At 37.3% G+C, this 26,022-nt stretch overlaps 2 protein-coding genes across 2 annotated transcripts; one reads left to right on the top strand and one right to left on the bottom strand.

Annotated features, from left to right (window-relative positions):
- Nucleotides 1-1,642: 1,642 nt before the first annotated feature.
- Nucleotides 1,643-20,306, bottom strand: ago2 (argonaute RISC catalytic component 2). Its single transcript, XM_051871753.1, has 20 exons — nt 19,923-20,306; nt 18,301-18,339; nt 16,675-16,855; nt 16,467-16,587; nt 16,119-16,300; nt 15,888-16,024; nt 15,667-15,801; nt 15,496-15,583; nt 15,204-15,351; nt 14,984-15,103; nt 14,784-14,906; nt 14,538-14,671; nt 13,731-13,915; nt 13,468-13,627; nt 12,665-12,755; nt 12,237-12,431; nt 12,012-12,146; nt 11,621-11,722; nt 11,202-11,401; nt 1,643-9,967 (listed from the first exon to the last, which is right to left on the bottom strand). The coding sequence occupies exons 1-20, from the start codon at nt 19,945-19,947 to the stop codon at nt 9,859-9,861; spliced, it is 2,610 nt and encodes an 869-aa protein (XP_051727713.1). The 5' UTR covers nt 19,948-20,306; the 3' UTR covers nt 1,643-9,858.
- A 2,329-nt stretch (nt 20,307-22,635) lies between these two features.
- On the top strand, nt 22,636-24,608 carry dlx5a (distal-less homeobox 5a). The gene is made up of 3 exons (XM_051872906.1): nt 22,636-23,103; nt 23,518-23,702; nt 24,018-24,608. Exons 1-3 carry the CDS (start codon nt 22,749-22,751, stop codon nt 24,327-24,329), a joined length of 852 nt encoding a protein of 283 aa, XP_051728866.1. The 5' UTR covers nt 22,636-22,748; the 3' UTR covers nt 24,330-24,608.
- The last annotated feature ends 1,414 nt before the right edge of the window (nt 24,609-26,022 follow it).

Raw genomic sequence — 26,022 nt, 5'->3', positions numbered from 1 at the left:
TTAAGATAAGTTACTTTAGTGTAAAATGAATAAGTTGTGTAAAGAATAACTTTGCTGTTTTGCTGACGTCTGCAAAATAGTGTATAATGTTGCCAGTGCCACCAAGATACAAAACCAAAAAGGACCCCGATTATGTTTTTGATTTTAGTCCCAAAGGCCACTTATTTGTCAGAATTACAAAATAATGATTGTTTTCAAACATTTCCTCAACACTCCTACTCTTTTTCAGACAAAGAGGTGTAATTATTACTATTACGTTGATCTGGTCGTCATCCATTTTGATAGTGCCGCAGAATTGACACTTTTCGAGGGAATCAGCCTAATCTTGTATAGTTGCCAATGCTGTAAAGCTGGGATAGTATAAAGTATTTAACATCCAAACAATGTGTACATTACGTTCATAATTTTGTTAGTCTACTGTTCTCACTCGGGATTGAGGTAAATTTAGTCAATCTGAGGTAAATCTAGTTTTATTGAAGCAAAACACCGCACACGGACGGAATTATAACAAATAAAGCTAGTTTTTATGAATAATAATAATAATAAAAGTTAACTTGACTAAATATTCCGTCGAACTGTTGTAAAATGAACATATGTAAGGTAAACATTCATTTATGAAACGTAGAAATGCCATCGTACATTTAAACGTTATTGTTTTGAGGAAAATTCCTTTAAAACAGCGTTTTTGCGCTAGTCTCCCTAAAACTTTTGAGCTCGTAAAATAAAGTAAATAAAGCAAGAGCATTTGACACAGTGAAATGTTAAAACTATTGAAAATGTAATATAAACTTACCTCAGAGACTTGTAGATCAGCAGGAAGAAAAAGGGGCTCGCGTGCTTCTCATAAATGAGCTATTGGAAAATCTGACTAGCTCCTCAGCTGCTCATTTAACCAGCTAAGGGAGTCCTTATTTTTCCACAAACACAACGATTTTAAACGAAATCAATAAGCGTTTATATACAAAGCGACAGAGTGGAATGGAAAGACATTAAACGTCTGAAAGATGTGATCTTCCAGTTCCAGAGTTTTGATCAGCTGGAAGAGTGTCCGTGTCTCGATACCTTGTGAGCTGCCTATCTAGACAGCATTTTTGGGCATAATTCGCGAGCGGAATAACATAACTTCTATAACACCTTGTAGGTATCCACTAGGGTTTGAAACACGGCCATTGTAAACTTTTTAAGGAGGGCTTCCCTCATGTCTGTGAACGTGTTTTTTTCTCTTTTGATGTTGAAGGGAGAAAGACAGAGTTTAAGTTGTGACTCTCTTATAAACGCCATGACTCATTTCACATATTTACAAGGATTGTCGTTAAAAACTCTCACTTATTTGAGCTAAACTGTACAATATTAAGCTTAGTTTTTGGAGTCTAGTCCGAGAAGAAAAAGCAAGCACTAACTTTGGCCTCAGGCAACATTGTTTTTGGGTTTGCAAGAATCCACACAATCTGCGTTTACTTACAGATGGTTGTTTGGCGATCTTGAAAAACATAAGTGTAGAGGGATTTAGTCCAACATTATCTCAGCAAATAGGAATGGAAAAAACCTGGCAAAAGCAGCAGGGAGATCCAGACATCAGCAAAGGCCAGCATGTCCATAAACATCATAAAGTCTGGCATATAAAACATTAAAACACACCAGACAGAGGAAATTAAGTTTATTAAATGATGCAATACACAGTCAAGCGAAAGTGAGCTATATTAAATGATACGTTTTCACATTATGTTTTAGCAGGGTTTACAGCATATCTTGGTTTGTAATCTTACTTGATAAAAAAAAAAAAAAAAGAAAGAAAGAAAAAAGCTCACACTTTACATTATCAAGAAACAACAACAAGGAGCTTAGCAGTGAATGCAAACACATGAATCAGAAATTAAAGACTTCACCATGACAGGAATGACAGCAAATTTAATTTGGCATGTTATAAAGGAGCAAACACAAGGTTAAATGAAAGAAATTGCTGATGTGAGAGGGAGGTTTGACACCACATGGCAGCGCAAGAAAGCCTTCGAACAGAAACTTTGGTCGCTTGGCTCTTCCATGACTAACATGGACACGGTTTTCAAAAAAAATAAAAACTAGTGTCCCAGAAATAATTGTTTGTAATACACTTTGAGAATGTAAATCTCAAAAAAAAAAAAAAAAAAAAAGAGATAGAGATGATTGTCAATTAACAGAGTACTATTAATAAAGGACACTCCTACATTCTCAGGAGGTAGTTTTAATGGCAAAAACGTATGGCCTGATTTGTAGTGACTTGCATGTTGTAATTAATAGTGCATATTTTAAGGCCAGGTATTCTTCATTATGATCCATCCATAAATGCAGTTCTAAGGCTACATTAAGACACAGGTGAGGGGATTGGGAACGAGAGGCAATAGCAGATACAGCCCTTAAATGGCAATACCTGAGTCAACTGTAACTTTTGACTGCAAGACGTCACCGCATATTCAATAGGATCAACTGAGCAATGCTATAGCTAGAGGCTTGGTGATACCGTATCATGACTGAAAATCTGTATTCGAAGTGCATCACTGGTAATCTATTAAATAGCGGCTCTGGTAAAATCAGATGATTCTGAAGGCGCTTGCACCGCATGTGGGCATCAAACCTCCCTATAGGGGAAATTGTTTGAAAAAATGAGGTTCACAAAAGAACAATAAATGAAGTTTATGCAGCATTTATCAGGCTTATGAGGTACTTCACATCTATACACTTTTTCGAAAAGACCAACAAGTCATTATGGTTCCTTAGAATTCCTATTGTAGCAGAAAATACCTCGTCTTAAATAGTCTTAGTCTGTGTGCCCAATTACAACAGGGCATCCTTTAAAACTGCTTAGAAAGTGCAAAATACAAATACTGATCATTCTATGCAGCATTCACTCAAGGTTGCATGATAAATGTACAAATTATTCAACGTGGAGCTGAGTATCAAATTAAAAGGATAGTCCCTCAATCAGGGGCGGGAGAGATTTTGAAAAGGCACACATACACGAGAAAAACACACTGGACGTTTTTAAGCTCACCAAAGAAAGACGAGAAACTTGATTGATTTCCATACAACCTTTTGTACCTTAATATTTATCCCTCAAGAAACTCAAATGCCAGTGTATTTAGGATGCTTAGCATCCTTAATCAGAGTTTGAGAGACATCAAATCAAAACTGAATTCCCTTCATAAAACATAGCAAGGTAAATACGCATCAACTGCAATGAACGGCGATCCATGTCAATGCTTAAATACAAATAGCTTATCGCAGACTCGTCGTGGAACTTTCATCAAACGGATCAGGATTTAATGAGTGCGAAATAACTTTATTGCAATACTGGATATAGATCAAGTTGTAGAATCAAGTATAATCCTAGCACTCCAAAGACAGTAAAGCTCAACGACGATTAGATTGCCATTTGACACAGGTTGACAAGCTGCTTCGTAGGAAAATCCTGTCAGTTTCACCTGAACATACATTAAACAGTGGTCATTGGACGCTTCTTATCAAGTTTGTTATCCATAATATGGCACAACGCTAGTGATGGACATGGGGATGACACTGCCACATACCAGATCAACTCAACTCAGTCCAGATCCAGAAAGACCAAATCAACCACCATGTTTTGGCAATAATCTTGGCCTGAACTCGCTTCCTAGCTATTTCTTCAGTCAAAAAATACAGTGGAAAATGATTTCAATGAAAAGCTGATGAGTATTTATCACTACATTTTAAAAAGGGAAACTTTTTTATTTTGGTCCCCTGCGAATTTGCTGAAACATCCCTCATGTTGATCCACCGTACAAATTTTAAAAGTCGCTTAAAAACAAAAACTAAACACTTAATACACAGTATAGGCTTGTGTTGTTTGGTCACAATTATTGTTCTTTGTCATGAGCACATATACATATATGTATAAGGGATATTTTAAATGTTAGCACCTGACACTATTGAGGTAGTTTTTAAAGTTGGTTTAAAAAGCCAGGTCATGATGAAGCTCTCAATTATTCCGATAAATCAGTCTCAAGACCCTATTTTAATTATCATACATGCATGCTCATATTTGAATAAATAACATATTAGCATGTAATGAACTAATGGAACTGTGCTCTTTTTAACAGAATACTTTATCCCTCACATGCTTCAATTTTGGTCATTTTAGACTAACTAGTTTAGAACTTAGAAGGGGGGGAAGAAATCCAAAAAAGTGTTTCGAAACACTTGTATGCCGTCATGCCCCAATAAATCATCAAGCTGAATGGCAACTGACCTGTAATGAATCTGAGAAGAGGTTTAGTTTGTGCACACAATGAACTGAGGCTCAGCAAGTACCACTGTCATGATTACGGGACCACCACAGAGTGTTTGCTGGTAAAGCAAAAGGGCTTCAAAACAGTGAATTTGGCTTATTGTGTTGATATATGAACATGGGTATTATAGTATCTCTCAAAAACCCTTTGGATGAAACTTCTGGCAAACATACAAGCAGTACACGGCAAAAAAACATGAAACACCCAAAAATTGCCTTATGTACACTTTTTACAGTACAGCACCACAAACGTCAGCGATACATGGATCTTTGTGCCAGTGTGTTTTCTGAATCGACTGCCTAAAATGTTGCCACTTCATCTCGGTTAATCTAGCACATCACAACCATGAATGGTGAGATACAGTTCAAAATATGCATGGATAAAATGATTCAATGCTGCTTTAAAGGGTTAGTTCACCCAAAAATGAAAATTCGGTCATTAATTACTCACCCTCATGTCGTTCCAAACCTGTAAGACCTTCATATTCAAAACACAAATGAAGATATTTTTGATGAAATCCGAGAGATATCTGACTCGTCGTTTAACCACCACTTTCAAGGTCCAGAAAGGTACTAAAGACATCGTTAAAATAGCCCATGTGACTGCAGTGGTTCAACCTTAATGTTATGAAGCGACAAGAATACTTTTTGTATGCAAAAACAAAAAAATAACTACTTTATTAACAATTTGATTGTCATATGCTGTTGATGTAGTGAACTCAGTGCAGCGCTTCCAGGTTCTACGTAAAAATGGCCGGCGCTGTTCACATGAGCAGCACGACACGTGTGTGATGCTGATGCAGGAGCCGGCCAATAATGAGTTGGTGTTCTGACGTAAACCGCGTAAGAGAATGACACAGAAGAGAGGATATTGTTGAATAATGTCATTATTTTGTTTCTGCGCACAAAAAGTATTCTCGTCGCTTCATAACATTAAGGTTGAACCACTGCAGTCACGTTGACTGTTTTAAAGATGTCTTTAGTACCTTTCTGGATCTTGAATGTGGTGGTTATATTGCTGTCTATGGAGGAGTCCGAAAGCTCTCGGATTTCATCAAAAATATCTTAATTTGTGTTCTGAAGATGAACGAAGGTCTTGAAACGACATGAGGGTGAGTAATGACAAATTTCATTTTTGGGTGAACTAACCCTTTAAATGCGCATGCATAAAACAAACTGGAGCAAACGGATAAAAGCAATGTGGATGTTCTTTACCAGTATGCAGGTGTATGAAGTACATTCAAACTGTTCGTTTGTCTCATTATGGTTTTAGCAGGTCATAAAGTAGCATCTTTGAAACTTGCCACCTTAGGAATTTAAAAAGCAATGAGTACAGTAACAAAACTACCACGGTATGTAAAGAGAGGCTTACATTTCTGCTTAAAAACACTATAGTGCAAAGTTCTAATGCAAATACATTAGCAATATATCTCTATAGGTTAAAAGACCACCTCAAGCTGGGGGGGCACAATTCTTTTAGGGAGACTTTTTTTTTTTTTTTGTCTGAAATGAATAAAATTGTCTTGAAAATTCAAATCTGAAAGTTGTTGGGGCACAAACTAAGAATCAAAGCTAAACTGACTAGTTTTATTCAAACCATAACATGTAAAACGAAGAGACGTGGACACTGTAACCCCACACAGAGCTGGAAAGACTTTGCCAAGCAATATACAAGCTTCACTCAAGCAGCAAAAGAGAATACTCTAGAAATGATGACACAAGAGACATCCATTAAATGTTAATGTCATAACATCGGTAGATAATTCAAAGCTTCCAGGGAAATTGAGGCACCATTTCAATTCTCAGTTAACACTATATGCCTCTTTAAATCTGAAACAGAGATGCTGCAGCATAGATTAACGCAACAGCAGCGTACTTCATTCATCCTTGGCCTCTATTACATTTGCATTCATGATATTTGAACGGAATTATTTTTATTAAACATTTGCATCAGATTCCTTATGTTCTCATTAAAAAAAAAAAAAAAAAAAAAAAAAAAAAAAGTCAGTTGATTGTATAGTGAACAATGTAAATTAAAACAAAAAAACAAATGGGACTTGGGTTCACTCAAAGTCCCTAACTCAATTTGGTATGCCTGACAGATTTTACAGACAAAAAAAATCTAACAATTTGACCCCCATATATAAAAACAGTGGCTGCTCAGAATGGAAATGAGTTTTTGCATAGGTGTAAGAACTCAAGACCTTCTCACGTCTGTCAACTATTAAGAGATTAGTGCCAATGTGATTGTATATGAACAAAGAAACAAGGCCAAGACTAGTCTAAAATTGATGGTTCTTTTCTCTAACCTTACAATCTGTCCACCAGCATGCAAATTAGTAACACCTCTTCTGATATAGTGCAAAAACATCTCGTATTTCATATATGAGAAATTGCATATGTTGTAGACCTTTGACTAAGGTGCTGATTTTAAAAAGGTTAAAATACTAAAAACTCAGTAACTTCTGCAAACATCTAACTAAAGCATGCCATGAGGATGAAAAGAATGGTTTCTAACAAAAAATCAGATTGTCCAGAGTAGTAGTAGTTTTAGCAATTATTTCACCTCATCTTTCTGATGCTAAATGATAAATACTATTATTCAAACCTAAAGTTAAGAAAAACATGAAAGCTACGTGACGCACATTCAAATGAGTACAAGGATAAAGCGACAATGCGCTGCAATTGAAAGGACAGAAAATGGTAAAACTGGAATTCACACTATAAATTCATGAGCATTTTTATAGCTTATGGCGAACATGTAATGCCTTAAGCCACTTAATCACTGAAAGTATATACTATTCTTTTGAATTCATGTATGACTTATGAAACATCAAATGTTTGACATCTCAAACTCGCAGCACTCAACTTTAGCTTTGAATACATAGCTTAAAACTACCATAAAACAATAGCAATGCTAAATAATCTCGGCAAAATGGCAGCAGGTATGGCCTCTGAACAAATATGAATAGATTTTCTACAACTTTCACTTTCAGAGGGACGAAAAGACGACGTTCCCCACTAATGCAATTATGAGGAAATGACCAGTGCGGTAATGTTACCATAACACAAGTAACAGGTAACAAGAGGTAGGACATCTAGTCATTTCCACACAACTGCACCCAGATAACGTACTTATGATCCAGATAACCACCGGAACTAGGGGTATGTGTCCATTGCTCTTCAAAGTGCATCTACTTTCACGAGTTACGAGACCAGCGCCAAACAATACCATAACTCTAGTCAAGTATTTGAAGATAAATTAAAATGCCCCTTAAACAGTCTGTTGGGTTTAGAAAATGGCAAAAAGTTGCAGGGTCAAATGTCATAGATTTCACCAGATCGAAAACCAAACATACCCATTATGCTCTCTGACCAGTCTATGATTCTTGTTTAGAAGGTGAAGTTAAACAAGATATAACAAGAAAAAAAAAAAAAAAAAAAATGGTAGTCTCAAGAATAAACTCTAGCACCTACAATTATAATGTCCTGTTGTGCTTCAGTTATGGTAGGACATTAACTACAAGTACATATGTAATCTTGTTCGGCTAACAGGAATAATTGAGAGCCATATAAAGAACATCCAATTGTTGATAATAAAAATAGAGTATTTTGTAAGCTAATACTGCTACAGTGGGTACAGGTTTTGCACTATTTACACTACTAAAAGTACCCAGCATGAAAACGACTACATTACAAATGTTCTAAATTCATAATTCATATACACAAACATACCACTAAAATCTCTTGGTTAAGAATGCATAGTTAGAAAAAGATGGTTAAAAATTCCCAAGAATTTCAAGTTAAAATTGAAACATTATTTTGGGGAAGTGATCTTACAGTTAATTAACTAACAAGACTCAATAGATCAACTACACTACACATCATGATATGCTTTAGAAGGCATAAGACTGTTTACATGAAAACAGTTTACCGACACATATACAATGTATTGCGCTTCAATTTGAACTAAGTCTGGATCAATTCACACTAAATAAATGTTCCTGTTCGGTTAAACAATAAAAAGCTAACGACCACTCGCCAACCCTGTGACTCTACAAAAGGAATTTCACACGATTTAGGTTTATATATCTAAAAAGAAAAAAAAAAAGTTTTAAAAAGGGATCGGAAATATTCTCATGGCAATGGTAGCTAGAGATTTAAAAAACAAAAAAAACAAAAACAAAAAAAACTAAGGTGCATTAGAAATTTGTATGAAATTTTCACTGACCTCGTTGTGTCTCTGTGAACAATGCAACTGATATCTGTACTAATCTTAAAAAGTCTTGATTGCCTGTAAAGCTGGAGTGCGACGACAGTGTTTAAACCTAGTCAGCATAGTACAGTCAAACTTCACCGTTGGAAACGGCACACAGAACCAGATTCCCCAATATTCAGCACAAAACTGCCTCATGTTTCGATGTGGGGAATATTTTTGACAACGTTAAAGTTACAAATTTCACAATAGGTGCTTAAAATGTGATCTAATTTTGATGTGAAGGAAATATAACTCATACACCCATTCACCGAAACCTTGTTACAATCACATCTGACAAATCAGAAATGCTCATGGCAGCAGAATTTAAAGTACGTACAAGATAATCTCATAATCTAAATGCTTGGAGTCCCAAAATATTAGTACTTTACAGGACAATTATCCATATTACAAAGCTATTTCTGCACCGAGAACCCTGTCACAGGTAAACGGAGGGCGTCACTGATGAGAACCAGCCTCAAATGAGCGGCAAGAGTGCCAGAAAACTGATTGTCAGAACAATTCCTACATTCTCACTTTCAAATGCGTTCTTGATTCTGCACTCACTGTGTTTCTGACACAAGCACATGATAGCACTTGGTTAATCATGCCATTGGCGGACACGGACAGGTACAGTAGGTTGACTGAGCCCTGACAAAACAATAAATGACACCACGATAAAAAAAAATTTATATTAGCACAAATAAATGAAACAAAACAGGATAAGTACTTTTGTCCTGAAGTTCTCTTCTGGTCAGTGCACTTGCTTTTGCTGATAAATAATTTAGCTGTGGAAACTGCATCCCCACAACCCCTTAACCTGATCTGTGTTGTCCTAAACTAACCCGAATCCATTGGTTTGATGAGTTTGTAAGAACTACTGTTCAACAGTCTCCATCACCAGCCTTGGCAATAGTACTGAATCAAGCCCACCCGGATGCAAATGTAGCTTTCAGTGTAAAAAATAGTCTGAATTTTTGGATTGACTATGTAAACATGTTAACCTCTAATCTGGCATGCACATGAACAACAGATACACAACCATGCCCACCAAACTAAAAAAAAAGAAAAAAAAGAAAAAGATAAATTAATAAGTTACAGTTCTAAAATTCATGGATATTTAGGATGTTTGGAAATTGACTACATGGGCAATTGGAAACCTAACAGCATGGCGATTCTTGTTTTTTTCCCCATTTGAAGGTTCTCATTATACAAATGAGGCAAACACATAAAAATACACACACGCACACACACACACACCACCGTGCTGTTTTCAGGATGTGGGGCTTGTTTCTGGCTATGTTCAGGCGAAGTACATGGTGCGCAGTGTGTCCTGGTGGATCTGCACAGCTTTGGCCAGGGCTTGCTGGTCTCTGCCGTTACTCTGACCTGATGTGTGACTGCCTTCAGCACTGCCGGGAAACAGATACAACACACACATAAAATCACCTAGTGGGATAACAACAAATATTGAAAGTACAGCTACGGTGCTGCATTACATATATGTATATAAAACAAACAGTCACAATGAGTTGGAAGCATTATTAAGGATTAATTTAGCATAATGTATGGAGCAGTATGTAAGCTTGTTTCCGCTATGGAATAAAACAATTTAAAAGAGAACTGTGACTTTTTATCTCGCAATTGACCCTTCGCAAAGATCCGCCCCCCTTAGTTACTTTTGCTTTGTCCGACAAGCCATGGCGCTGTCAGGCCACACAGAGTGAAAAATACATCGCAGAGCAAAGAGGACACTGACAACTTGTCGATAGACAAGACAGAGCAGGTTACTTATGATATTAAACAAAGTCCCAGCTTTCAAATTGTGTAATTTTTTAAGAAATTCGAACAATAAAAACTTTTGTGGCTCTTGTGTCGTGACAGATTGCTGTAGCACCTTAGCTCAAGCGGCTAGTGAACTGATCATCTCTTCCTACTAGTTAATTTATAGCATCAAATAAACATGAATGAACATGAGAAGGAATGTTGTTTCAAATGCGGAAAGACGTCAGTACACACCATTTTTCAAGTTCAAGTCCACAGAGGTTAATCTTCTAACTCCTGACTGCTTTGTCGGACAAAATGGTGGATTCGGCGTTATGATTGGTTAGATCGCTTGTCAATCAAACTCCCGGCGAAGGGTCAATTCTGACTTTTTTTCATCACAATTGCAAGTTTATATCTGGCAATTCAGTTTAGATTTCGCAATACTGACTTTTTTCTCGCAATTCTGACTTTTTCCTCCCATTTGCCAGATATAAATTCGCAATTGCGATATTAGTTATAAAGTCCAATTCTGAGGAAAAAAGACTGACTTTTTTTTCTCTCTTTGACTTTATAACTGGCAATTGCTAGTTTATATCACGCAACTGTGAGAAAAAAGTCAGAATTGCGAGTTAAAAAGTTGTAATTACCTTTATTTTTTATTCAGTGGCGGAAACAAGCTTCCATAGAGCAGAAACTTTAGGATATGTAGCTGCCCAAAAAAAGGAAACTAAACAAGAGTGACTTAGTCTAGCATTTGTCATCGAGTTACAGTCTGTTACTGTCGTAACAACCTAGTTTGACTAGAAAAAACTTAGGATAGTTATTACTCTGCAATGTCATTGACTCCATCTAGGGGAGTAATACTCCTCCCATCAGTACCTGTCATGTTCTTTGTCAACCAAGTGGTAACGGGCACGGAATGCCACCAGGTGGGCGTAATAGGCTGGTGCAGGAATGGAGACAGAGCGGGTGCAGCGCACGTAGGTGTGGCACAGCTGGTATGTGAGGACCTGCAGCTCATCAGAGGTGAAATGGTTGTCATCCCACAGCACGTGATAGTGGGATGGCCTGCTGGTTCCCTGTGGAGATTTAGCAATTATACCATTAACTGAACTCACACACTCTTAGACAAGCATAATGTTCACCAACACTAAAGCAAATTAACCTCCACTTTTTAAAGTACCTGATAACTAGGAATAAAGCATTCATAAGCACTCAAATTATATTAAAAATTCTATAAATTTGAGGATTCTTGATCGACCTCTAATTGATATTCCATTTAAAATATTCAATGGTACCTGAATTCCGGCATGACTGCAAAGATAAAAGTCAAACTCAGATGGGTGAGTAATTTTGGTGTCAACTGTGGTGCCAGCAGGGATGTTGCCACTCTTTCCAACCTTGAATACAAACATACAATTTGAAAGGCAAAAAAAAAAAAAAGACATTAAAAACATTAAATAAAGGTCAACAGGTTATCCTCTGTTTTACAAAAATAATTTGTTCAAGGACATGTGCTTGTAACGCAAATTCTTGAAAGTTATTATTTACCATTTAATATATTTGTTTTTTTGTTTTTTTCAATAACTACATTTATAAATAAAGAAACATTTTTATACTTTCAATGAAGGGGGTTCTCTTAAAAGCATTGCTTGCAATCATACAAATTGTGCCTGTGCAATAACTAACCCGTTCATTCCTGTCCATGCAGAAGAGCCTGGTGTGATGTCTCTTCTGCACTACTACAAATGTGATTCCTGGTTGATAATCTTTCTCTAGTTTGATGCAGGCCTCACGGATAGCCAGTAGTTCATGCTGTAGAACCTACATGGACAAAACAGGACGATGAAGATTAAATGAAATGTGTGAGCACACTTATCAAGTGCTGGCAAAAAGTGTAGGCCTGCAGCTTACCTGGTTGAACTGGCCCTCCGAGATGCCATCTCTGTAGTAGATTATGCGCGTTGGTTTGAAGCGTGTGGATTTGTAGAACTGGATGAGCAGCTCTCTCACCATGGTGGCCAGATCCTGAATGATGTCCTGACGATGCTGTTGCACTCGCACCGTGGCACAGTATCGGCTTGGGTGGGCATCCATACTGCCAACTACCTAAATGTCATCATCAAAAAAAGTTTATAGTTAGTTTTTTGTATTTTTTTTCCCAAGGGCCCCCTAGTTCTAAGATGTTAAAAGCCTTATTAGAGACACTTGAGGCTATATGGTCTGACTTGAAATAGTGTACCAGAAGTCGATATTGGTCACAATTGTGGTATTAGTGCTACTTGGCATTCTGCAATGGGCATAATCAGCCACTTTAAGGCTGTTAGGTCTGTCAGGCTTACAGCAGCAATTGAGGGTTTCTTGCCATCTCCAGCTGGTGGATGAGTCACATCTGCACCCAGAAAGATGACTGGTTGCTGAAACACCAAGGGCCTAAAGACCAAAAAAAAAGTGATAAAGGAGTGCAGAATGGTTTAGTGACAGATGTATTTTCTGTCCAATTTAAAGGGATAGTTCATCCAAAAATTCTGCCATTATTTTCCTCACCCTTATGTCATTTAAACCCATAAGATTTTGCGAAACGTACAAATTAAAAAAACAAATAAGATATTTTTAATGAAACCTGAGAGGTTTCTGTCCCTCCATTGAAAGGACAGAAAACCAAAACTAATCCAAAAAGGTCATGAAGAGTTCATAAAATGAATCTTGTGAAGAGGTACAATCACTTTATCAATTATTATATTATATCATATTATATAAAAAAGTCATTAAAGTATCCGTATGAATCGAGTGGTTTAATCCGAGTCTTGTGAAGAGATATGATCATATGATGAACAGATTTAATTTAGGCCTTTATTCACATATAAACACACATACTTTATGCATTTAATAAACAAAAGTTTGCTCGTGCGTTATGGGCTAAAATAAGCCTCATTGGTTCTCATACATCACACACGTGTTTGAGAATTTTATGGGTTTAGAACAATATACGGGTGAATAAATGACAGAATTTTCCTTTTGGCTGATCTATTTGTTTCGGTTTCATGGGAAAGCCGCCCAGGACTTAACGGACAATAAGACAAAGACTCAGAAAAGTGCCTTAAGCGTTCTACATGTCAATGGCTTTTGGAAAAGCTGCCCTCACCTGCCCTGTGGAAGAAGAATGTTGTTGACTCCACCCAGTTTGACATTAATCTTGAGGCAGAGGTTGGAAAGGGTCTGAGGTGTGGTCTTCTGTACATTCTTCACCTGGACACACTGCGTGGCCATGCCAAGAACAGTGTCTCCAACACGCTTCACCTCAGCTATGAGAATTACAGTGTTTAGAGTGTTAAAACCCAAAAAATAAATAAATAAAAAAAACACTGCAAACAAAAACACTGAAGAAACAGAGAGGAATTAAATTACCATAAACAGGGGTCTTCCCAGGTAGGATAACCACCACCAACTGTAAGCCTTGGTAAGTGTACTTGAGGTGTTTGAACATGGGCTCCACACTGTCTGCTCCCTGGGCATATTTGCAAAAACACGGCTGGCCCTGAATGGGCATCCCAGCATCACGTGAGATTTTACGAAGCTGATCAGTGAACGCCCTAGAGAAAACAAGCAAAGGATTAGACTTTTTCACTCCACAGTCAGAGACGATATTTAAAGGCAATATTTCTAGCTGTTTTAGCTTTAGTGTTGTCAAAAGTACCTGTGTGTAAATGTGACGCTTTGAGCACTGTTGAGCAGATTCGTAAACACCTCTGATTGGCCATTATGTTTGTGATTGGCTACAATGATCAACGCACAGGAGCGTCTGAAAGCACGCGAAAGTGTTTGAGATTGAAAGCGGGAGTGTTTGAAAGCAGACGTCTATCAGCAGACCGGTCATTGATGTCCATTTACAACATGTTTCTGAAGCATTGATCATTGTAGCCAATCAAAGACATATCTGGTGAGTACGTGAACACAGTGGCCAATCAGAGGTGTTTACCAATCCACTAAAAAGCGCTCAAAGAGTCACGTTTTTAAAATTTCAGTACCGATATGGTACCAAAGTCCGCACTTTTGACAATACTATTTAGCTTACATTAAACCTTGTTTTGTTTTAAATCTTGCAGCCCCCTTGGAAGTGTGCCGAGGCACCCTGGTTGAGAACCACTGATGTAAGGGTCTGTACTTTGTTTTAACAACTCAACCAAACACAAATTCAGGTCAAAGCTGACTTACTTCAGAAGGAGTTCTGTACACTGCCTCTGTGGGGCAAAGCAGGCAATAGCCCACACTTTGATCTCAATCCCTGTGTGGAACTGCTTGTTCCTCATGTCCCACACACCCTGGACTGGGGTTGCTATTGCTTTGTTCTGAAACAGTCAGAGAGACATGACCAAATTAGGCAGACGCATCCCGATTGGGATTCAACCAAAAGGTTAGCAGAATAATTGTCAAGTTTAGTTGACCAGAACAGGCTCCTACCCTTCCACCATAGAGAATCGAAGGTGCCTGAAGGACCCGACCATTGACCTCAGTCATCTCGTCTCTTACCATGACTCCAAACTCACGCACATAAGGATCGGTGTTGAAGTTGGCACTTCTCATCTGTCAAAAACAAATTAAATCTCTCATGAGGTGTGAATGAGATTTAGGAGACTGCAAACAGTTTGTTAGTCACATACCAGTTTGCTGATCTCATCCTGACGGTCAGGCGCAGACCTGGCTGTGGCACGTATCATAGTGGAGGTCTGATTGTCTGTCAGTTTCTTGATGCATCTCTGTCCGGCTACTATGTTACAGACCTGGATTAAAAAAAAAAAAAAAAAAGGGATAATGACACTCAGAGAAAGAAATCAGAGAGAAGGGTGGGAAAAGCAAGTTTAAGATGTGGTCTTGACCAACCTCCAGCGGAAGGTAGGTGTGTTTCTGCTCCTGACCAACTTGTAAACACGGGAGATGTGGGTATCGCAGCACCAGTTTGTACTTATCCTTGAAGTACTGTGCGACAGTGCATTCAATGGTCTGACCATTCTCTTGCTGCAAGGGAAACCTGGACACGAGCAAAATACATTTTAAAATGCATCGACCTTTAACACAGCATCATCTCAATGAAGAATATAAATGTAATGGCACTCAAACAGAAACTGCTATTAATGCAAGTTTTAAAAAAATGTGCAAATGTGAATGATCTTACGTTTGATGGCTTGCTGGTCTCCTAGTCACATTACAAACCCTATATTTCCTCTTCATCTGTCCACAGTGAGTTATTTCAACCTTCAAACCTGTGAAACAAATCCAAAGTTCAGATTATCACAAAAATTAATTCCATAAAAAGTCACTGTCACTAATCACTCTAATAAATCACCTTTAATCTCCTTGGTAAACTTCACTCTCTGGGAATCTGTTAAGGGCTTCTGTTGCTCTTCGATGCTTTTAAAATCCAAAACCTCACACATGAACTCAATCACGGGTTGAGCTTTGTAAAATGCAGTGGCGGACACTGAAACACATTTTACATAAATATTAGCAGAAGGATAGTGCAAAAACATTTCAAAAATCCAACTGTTGATGTCAGTGCACACTCACCATCAATGTTGAGCATCATCTTCCAGAGGGATGGTCGAACAGACTGATGGAAACCAAACCAAACTTCTCTTCCTCCGCCGAGGGGGTTGGAGCAGCCCTCAGAAGGAGTGAAGAACGAACGTCCGACTGGGGTGTACCTGTAGACAACAATACATGTTAAAACAGCGGTGTGCATGTGCAGAAGGATGAAGCTCCCTCTTATGGGGATATATGGATAATATAGCCATTAACCTCATAGAGGGCAAATGTCTCATGACAACGTCCAGAGCCTGAATGGTCTCAAAAGGGATGTTTGGTAGCCGTCCAGACAGTGCTTCATGTAGAGCTTGCAGACTCACACATGACACCCACTTTATAGCTACTTTAAAGCTCCTGTCTTTTCCCTCCCCTGGAATTGTGACCTCCAGCTCCACCTAAAAGAGCAGTTTGGGATGTCAGTATGCTGTGACACTCCATAAGATATAAAAAGATCTCAATATAGCATTTTGAGAAGGTACAGAGTAAGAGTATAACATATTTCAACATTAAGGTTGTCTCTTGGTTCAATACACGTGTACAGAAGACTTTAATAGTGCATACTTTGTCTCTTCCAATGGGTAAAGGCATGGCAGTGTAGAGATTCTTCCTTCCATCATACACAGGCTTTCGATCTCCAAAGATCTGCGTCTTAAAGTGCTGGACCATGTGCTCAACAATTTCACTACAAAAACAACAAAACAAGTATGTACAGATGTCCTTTCAAACAAACAATCAGCTCAAATTTCAAGTTTCAGTCAAAAGATGTTACCGGTTAACTCTCCGTGGGCATTTCTCAGGCTTGATGTCTATGTCATAATGGTACACCTCCAACTTGGGAATTTCCATTTCAAAGAAGTTGGCCTGAAGCTTGATTGTTCTGCCCATTGTGCCAAAGTCTGGCCGTTGAGGTGGTTTGAAGACATACTCTGGTGCTGGAGGAGACACGGGAGCTGTGGGACACGTACACAAACAGGTTTTTTCCATGCATTTAAAAGGGAACAAAACAAGAAAATCAGGGAGAAATTGATTTTTTACAAACACTAGACTTTTTAAAATTACACAGACCAGCAATAAATTAAATAATGCAAAAACATTTTCTACATTAATTAGAAAAAAAAAAACCAGCATATAGCTTCTTCACATTTTTGGACACTTAAAACAATGTACAAATTAAACAAACATTAAGTTTCTTTTTACAAGGTCAATTATTTCAAGCTGGAAATGTCCTTTTTTAGTTCAGTGAGCAACTTTATCCCATTAATTAGTCCCACACAAACATTTAGCTAAGACTATTAGAGCTCTGCTGTGCCATATAAACTAAAGCAACAACCTTATATAACATCTTTATTTATGTATACAAACTGGCCAACTTTAGTTTGAAATGCAAGTCACTTGCTATTAACTTCTTGTTTGTTTAACTGTATTGAAAAGCAATGTCATACTTGCTCTGTTGTACCGAACATCAGCACAGATCCCTCCATGCTTACCTGTGGCCGAATCACAGCCGTGCTGATGTTCAGTACATCTGCAACTACAACTTGCTGATGTGATAGTTTAAAGGGATAGTTCACCCAAAAATGAAAACTCTGTCATCATTTACTCACCCTCATGCTATTCCAAACCCGTAAGACTTTCGAAACACAAATTAAGATATTTTAACGAAATCTAAGAGATTCCTGTCCCTCCACTGACAGTCCACGCAACTACCACTTTGACGCTTCAAAAAGTTCATAAAGTGATCGTAAAACTAATCCATATGAATTGAGCGGTTTAGTCCAAATTTTCTGAAAAGACTCAATCACTTTATATGATTAACAGATTGAATTTAAGCTTTTATTCACATATAAACATTCATCAATGCACACATCAGTTAAGGTAAACGGAAGCTCAATCATGTTCACTTGACGCGCAACAACCAATGAGGTTCATTCTCGTGTTACGCAGCACGTTCGAGCTTCTGCAAGAACCAATGAGGTTTCTTCTCGTGTGTCAAACAAGTCAATGTTTACATATGAATAAAAGCCTAAATTCAATCTCTTCATCATATAAAGCGATCGAGTCTCTTCAGAAAACTTGGAGTAAACCGCTTAATTCATATGGATTCGTTTTACAAATTTTTTTTTCCTTCTTTTCATTTTTTTGGTGAACTAACCCTTTAAGTTATAAACTTCATCTAGCACATTAGTAACTAACTCAATCAGAAACTGGAAAATAAAAAATACTATGCCATACTGAAGTATTTAGAGAATTAGTGTGTTAAAACAAAGCTCTTAACAGTAAATTAAGATTTCAAGACAATCATTCCTTTGGTTTAAACACTTCAAAGCAACTTGGTAAACAGTACTGAAAATATATGCTAGGCTTTCAACTGGCCAGCTTAGTCTGGGCTGCTTACCAGAAACATCTGACCCTGAGGACTGACACAGCTCAGCAGCTATAAAAGACATAATAACAGGTTTATTTCAAACAAACCTCTACATTTGTGATGATCACGTGCAGAAACATATGTAAAACCATGAAAATGTAGCCATTTCACTTGCAAACAGGTTTTATGTGCAAAGTTAAGTAGCAACTGTCAAATTACAATCAAATGAAAGCAGCTGATTTTAGCTACTAATACAGATTTAGTTGATTACAAATGTCTAGCTTACAATAAAATTGGGTCACACAGGGTTTGTTGATTTGGGGGGAAAAAAAAAACAGGTCAAGTTAATGCAACCAGGTTTAACATGTGAAACTCAAAAAACTTTTGATGTACAAGAAGGTTGTGGGTATCTGAAGTCTCTGGCTGACAGATTCCCTGAAATGTCTTATCAAACCTAAAAACACAACACGACAGGAAGATACTAGGAACGTGAACCCATCCCACTGGGCAACAGGCCTTTTTACCTCCTTATCAACAACACCACACAAGCAACCCAACAACCTGCCAAACTCTCCCACACACATATACCATGACATATTTTCAACTGCTTTTCTCTGTATCACTATTTCAGATGCTTCACACATATCGAGTCTAAAACATACAATACACTTTATGAAGCCTAAGTGGCAACACTTTAACTAACAACAAGCAATATATTTTTTCTGCAATTATTAATCTTTGTTAATAAAAATACACTTGTTTATTGTTTATGTTAGTTCACAATGCAATAACTAATCCTAACAAACTCAACTTTTGATTCAAATAGACTATTATATACTATATTTGCAAATAACATCAACTAAAAAGAGTAAATGCTGTAGAACTGCTGTTTAACTAATGCAGTAAACTAATATTGACAAATAATGCCTTATTGTAAAGTGTCACTAACAAGTTTACGACGAAAAGTTATGTCATTTGAATGCCTTTTTTAATGTATGAAATGCATTTTATGTATTTAAGTTCTCAACGCTTCTTACTGAAATGTAAGACATATAAAACAGTAAAATAACCTCTCATTATAATTTAACATTCATAATTTAAGTAGACAGTCAACTTTGCCAAGTTAGCTTAACATTTCGACATTTCAAATATCTAACAAAATGTTACAAATCAACCGGAAAATTTTAATAAATAACTGTGTATTAACTATAACTTTTGTCAGGAACTTTCAGTACCTAGTTAGCTGGAGAAAGTCAAACAACCAACGTTCAAACGTCTAAAATTCACATAAAACAATTAGACTGAAACCTATAAACTACTTTAATATCTTCAAACCTAAAATAGTTACAACGTACGTAATATTAACGTTAAGATTGACGTACATAACATTGTAACCAGCTGCTGTAAATTCAAAAGACAGCAGGTCAACAAGCTTAGCTAGCAGGCTAACAATAACAATAGGCCTACAAAACAAACCCTCGACAGAGATGGAAAACAAGACTTCAGTACTATAAGCTAAAAAATAATCTGAACATCGATGTCATGTACAACCGAACGCCACTAAACTACATCTTTTATTATCATCAAAAACAGCACACTTATTCAGCTAGCATCTCATCGCTAGCACGCTCGCTAATCATAATAATACTCACCACCAGCTGCTCCAATGGGATACATTTTAAACGCTTTCTGCACCAAAATTCAATCGCAGGCCGACACTTTTTGCTCTTCTGATGCCTCGTAACACATGCGGTAACGGGAAAGATGAATTTTATTTTAAAACAGCATCGATATAGAGGAGAAAACTGCGATTAATGAGCGCGCTGAGTTAGTGGAGCACGAGAGCTCTAAGTGGCCCCATCCCATCCCCCCATCACAGCACGAGCGCCTATTTACCCGACACTCACACACTCACTGCTGCAGAGCTCAGGAAATACACACTAAGCTATGCGCGAGGTATAGCGACGCGTTACGTTTGATTTAGTCTGTTTGTTAAAATTTGCCAAAAGTAGTAACAAAACATTCATTAAATTTAATTTAACAACGTCTAAATAATACTGGCGCTCATGTTACGTCATTTCCGGGGTTGTTTGGAGATGATTTAAAAAATTATTTCGCATCATACATGAATGTAAAACGTTTTGGTTATATTTATTTTGTTATATTTTATATGTTATATTTATTTTATGTTTTGAGTTAACATAACTACGAAAAATAACTCAAAACATATAAAATGAATATAACAAGATAAAAAAATAAAAATGATTTAGCTGCATATATGAATGTAAAAAATAGGTTTTATTAACTTTTTCCCCCTCAAAATTTGTGGCATATTTTATATTTCATTTTTTGACCCCAAGGGTGAATGTTTTTATCATTTGATTAAGCATTCAAACATTATTTAAAATATTCTGTTCAACATTAACTATAGAGACCTATTGTTGAGAATAAAAACATTTTATTTAAAGTGTAAACTGTATGTATTAGCGTGTTTAATTCTATTAATTTGCTTTCGTTTGTAACATACTCCTTTAAACTATTATGTTCATTCATTTTTTTTTTTTTTTTTTTGGTCAAACATAATTAATTAGATTGTACAGAATCATCCTGATTTGTTTGGCTTATAGGCCTAGTTTAAATGTGATCAGTCCAACCTAAACCTTAACCTAATCACAAATTTATTACTATCAATTTGTCATTGGTAAAACAGGTTAGAGATTTTTCTTATCGTTATGACTAGTCAACACCTGCATTAATTAGTTCACCCAAAAATGAAATCTCACCCTCATGTCGTTCCAAACCTTCGTTCATCTTCGGAACACAAATTCAAATATTTTTTGATGAAATCCAAGAGGTTTTTTTATCCTCAATAGAAAGCAATGAAATTACCACATACGAGATCCAGAAAAGTAGTAAAAACATCGTTAAAATAGTCAACGTGACTACAGTGGTTCAACCTTAATGTTATGAAGCGACGAGAATACTTTTTGTGCGCAAAAACAAAACAAAAATAATGACTTTATTCAAAAAATTCGTCTCTCTCCTGTCATTCTCTTATGCTATTTTCGTTGCAGCACTTCCAGGTTCTACGTCAGAATGCCGCTCACGTGAGCAGCACGACGCATGCGTAAGCCGGCATTCGGACGTACACACGGAAGCGCTGAACTGCGTTCACTACTTTAACTGCATACGAGAATGAAAGGAGAGAGAAGAAATTGTTGAATAAGGTCGTTATTTTTGTTTTATTTTGTGCACAAAAAGTATTCTCGTCGCTTCATAACATTAAGGTTGAACCACTGTAGTCACGCTGACTATTTAAACAATGTCTTTAATACCTTCCTGGACCTTGAATGACGGTAATTACGTTGCTTTTTATGGGGGATAAAAAACCTCTGATTTCATCAAAAATATCTTAATGTGTATTCCAAAGATGAACGAAGGTCTTATGGGTTTGGAACGACATGAAGGTGAGTAATTAATGACAGAAATGTAATTTTTGGGTGAACTAACCTGTTACTGTGGCCACGTGTTGTAGGATAATAGATGTCAGGAAACTTTGACTAAATGGCTTATTTTAGTTAGGCTACTTATCTCCACTTGGTGGCACCATTTCACCACTATTGCTGACTACTAGTCACTGAATGCATGCTGGACAATGCTATTCATTAAGATTTGGGAACAATAATAGTACAAATTAGCTAAATTGTTTTTCAGTGATAGCCTCATAAAATCAGTCACAGTGCTGTATAAATGTATTGCTTCCATAAACAAACCTCAAGCACCCGCTGCAGACACAGATGGACATACATGATGGACATAGGCCATTTGATTCAGTATTTAGTGACAATTTATTGTTACACATAAAATATTACACATTTTATGTGTAACAAATATGCAAATTAATGTGTAAATTAGGACAGACACAACAGCAATAGGATTTAGGCAGAATAGCCTATATAAAACAAACATACAAAAAAATAGTTTAATCCGTTGAACCGTCTGAAAGGATATAACTAAACAAAACAATATCTGGAAATGTAATTTTATCTGCGATGAGAGTAGCCAGTTGTTTTCCAAACAAATGTAAGGAATCAGACATTTCCGATGGTGAGAGGTAGGCTATTTACATGGAACTGATTAACAGCCGTCTCCTTCCCGCGACTTATATCAAATAATAATCAATTTCCTTTCGATTTGTCTGTAAACATACCATAAATACCTCTATTAAGTTTTTTTGTTCTTCTGAAACTGGTTGAACGAGTTGGGGAGTAACTGCCGTCTGCTGCGCTCCTTGGCCAATGGCACTAGATCCTCCCTGCAGTGCGTAACAGCGCAATTTAGGATTTAACCAAGTCTTTGCTGCGGGGCTTAAAGCAGTCTTCAAGAGAGACGCTTGACGCTTGCACACACAATGTTAGTGTAGACTCTGTGGACCCCTATAGAGTTAGACTGTCTTTTTACGTTGTCTTATCCAAACTATGACTGGAGTATTCGACAGAAGGATTCCGAGTATTAAACCTGCAGATTTCCAAAACCCTTTTCAGCTCTCCACGATGCATCATCCATCTCAGGAATCTCCAACCCTACCGGAGTCGACAGCCACGGATTCTGGCTATTACAGCCCAGCTGGAGGAGTTCATCATGGCTATTGTTCACCGAACTCGGGCACATATGGGAAACCTCTTAATGCCTATCAGTACCAATACCACGGAGTCAATGGATCTTCTGGAAATTACCCTGCAAAATCCTACCCTGATTACGGCTCATACTCTACAGCATATCACCAATATGCCGGAACATATAATAGGGTGCAGTCACAACCGAGCCCGCAAGGTAAGTTATTTTCTATTTAAGCATGTTATTATTATACATAATAATCATTATCATGGTTAAGCATTATTATTGAACATTATATAACTAGTTTGTTAGAGTTGTTTCTTATTATAAGGTCTGAATTTTGTAAATAAGTTGGACAAAAGTTGGGCTGTTACAGTATTGTATTTAATTCGAAATGGTTCCTTTACTGTGTTTAATAGAATAAAAAACCCTGCATGCAAAATGAAGATGGATTACATATAAAAATAAGAGCGCGTAAAGATTCTCTGACAAATTATTCTCCTTGACTTTACGCTAGTAGTAATTTTAAAGCACCACGACACTTGACATAAATCACGGCAATAATTACCAACAATCAAGAGAGTGCGTTTCTATCCCAGTGTATTTATTTCATTTCTGTTCACCCGTCAGAAAAAGAAACAGCCGAGCCCGAAGTGAGGATGGTCAACGGAAAACCCAAGAAAGTCCGGAAGCCCCGCACCATCTACTCCAGTTTTCAGCTCGCTGCTCTGCAGAGAAGGTTTCAGAACACGCAATACCTCGCGCTTCCAGAGAGAGCCGAGCTCGCGGCGTCGCTGGGACTCACACAGACACAGGTTCGACGATATTTTATGATGTTATTATTTTATGATGTTATTATTTTATGATGTTTTTTTTTTTTTAAATACTCAAATCAGTAATAGGCCTAAATATTTTTATAGCCTATTAGCAAAATAAAAAATATTAAAATGAGCTTGCTGCAACGTTGAGCCATTTTATTTATTTTTCATCGCTTGTAAAAAAAAAAAAAAAATTGTTAACGATATAACAAAAAATATTTTTTATTAAGATGTATAAGTTTGGCAGAAACAGTCACCGTGCTTTATTTATTTGCCCCCAGAAACTCAAAAAACATTTTTGTTTCTTCACAGGTGAAAATCTGGTTCCAGAACAAAAGATCAAAACTAAAGAAGATCATGAAAAACGGCGAACTGCCACCAGAACACAGCCCCAGCTCCAGCGACCCGATGGCGTGCAACTCCCCGCAGTCTCCCGCGGTCTGGGACTCACAGGGTCCTCAGAGACCTCACCATCAGCCGCAAAATATCAACACAGCGGCATCCACGTTTCTGGAAAGCGCCAGCTCTTCCTGGTATTCCTCCACCGGGGCGATGAATTCTCACCTTCAGGTGCCTGGCACGTTACAACACTCGTTGGCACTCGGATCAGGAACGTTGTACTGAAATCTGTTTATTATTTTGTTGTATATTGGACTGGTGTTAACAATTTTTTTGAGGAATATGCAATGTATCGATATGGCAGTCCTAGAAGAACGTGTATAATGTGTAAATTGTGTGCATGTAATTTATTGCATTTGGAAGAATTATTAAATGTTTTAAATGGACAATGGACCCAAACACTCTGAATGGTGCCTTGAATTTTGACCTCAACGCGTACATCCGACGATGTGCCAAAACATTACGGACAACCCCAAATAAATGTGTTTTTCTTTAATTATCAAACATTTTGTCTTCTTTAAGATAGATTTGCAACAACGCACTGAGCACTTTTTCTTTAGCGTGATAGGATGTTACTTTTCTGTGCAAGGGACTTTAACTTTTCAAGCCTAAAAAGAAATGTCGAATGGGAATTATATAGAGAAAACCATGATATTGTTTTAACATTTTGGGATCATGTGTTCTGGGCTGAGTCACTATTTAATGGCGAAGAAATGGAAAACATTTCTATACAATCTAATAAAAAAAGGATTTGCTTCGGTCTTGGTCCTCAGATAGCCTAATACAATTAAATTAATATTCATGTTATTATTATTGGCTAATTCCAAACAAGGAGCACTTTTAGTAGGACTGAATATTTGATCTACATCTTGATTACAACCACCCATGACGAACGAAAAATTTGGCTATTGGTCTGGCAAACAGTGTGCTCTGCCTTGCTGTCTTTGTGTTCCTTACAATTAGTAGCTTTGAATTGTTGTGAGGAGGCGAAGGGACGGCGCGGAGATCTGAGGCAGTCCGCATGCCTGTGGGGGCAAACCGGCTCCAGCGACCACAACCCAGCCTTGACAGATCCTCCTCCTGGAAAAAATGCCGAACATCTCATTAAAACCAGTGCTAACATTTCTACAGCTGACTGCCACGGATAAATCGTGAAAAAGGCCACCAGGGCATGGTGGAGATTTCTTTGTGGACTATGATATTATTGTAGGCCTATAACCTAGCTAAATAATAATAATAATAATAATAAAAAAAACCGGCCCAGCGCAATTTCATGGCTATTTATTATAGCCTATAGTTTACTGGAAAATATATTTCCACACAAGTCTTCGATGATCGTTTCAATGTTCAAAATAAAAAATCCTTCATCACGGTTCATAGCCTAGGCTACTTAAAAAAATATATAACTTGAGACTGATGTTTTCCCATAACGCCCGCACAGAATTGGTATTTGCCAGGTTTTGAACACTAAAATTTTGGTTAACAATAACTATAAAACAAATAGTGCATGTTTCCCCATAACACCCACATCGAATTAGTATTTGCCATGTTTTGAATACTGAACTTTTGGTTAACAATAGGCCTACCTATAAAACAAATAGTGTATGGTTTAATATAAAAGTGAAAGCCTATAACAAATCAACGTGACAAATATCTACCCAATAGAAACCCACGACATGATCATGAGAAAATTGTAGTAGCCTACGTACTAATATGCATTTTGTTTATACCCCTCCCCGCCCCCACTCCCCAAGCTCTCGCGCACGCACGCTTCGCGCTCAAAACATACACGCCATATCAACTCTAACTTTACCTCGCTTTCTATTTCACGTACACAAACACGCTATATCCCATGCCATTATATCGAGAGCCTTGTTAAATTCCAACTGAACATTTTCCACTCAACGAATTCACTGCA

Source organism: Ctenopharyngodon idella, chromosome 19, assembly GCF_019924925.1.
Source record: "Ctenopharyngodon idella isolate HZGC_01 chromosome 19, HZGC01, whole genome shotgun sequence".
In the NCBI taxonomy this organism is placed as follows: Eukaryota; Metazoa; Chordata; class Actinopteri; order Cypriniformes; family Xenocyprididae; genus Ctenopharyngodon; species Ctenopharyngodon idella.
This window is presented reverse-complemented; position numbering and strand designations above follow the sequence as displayed.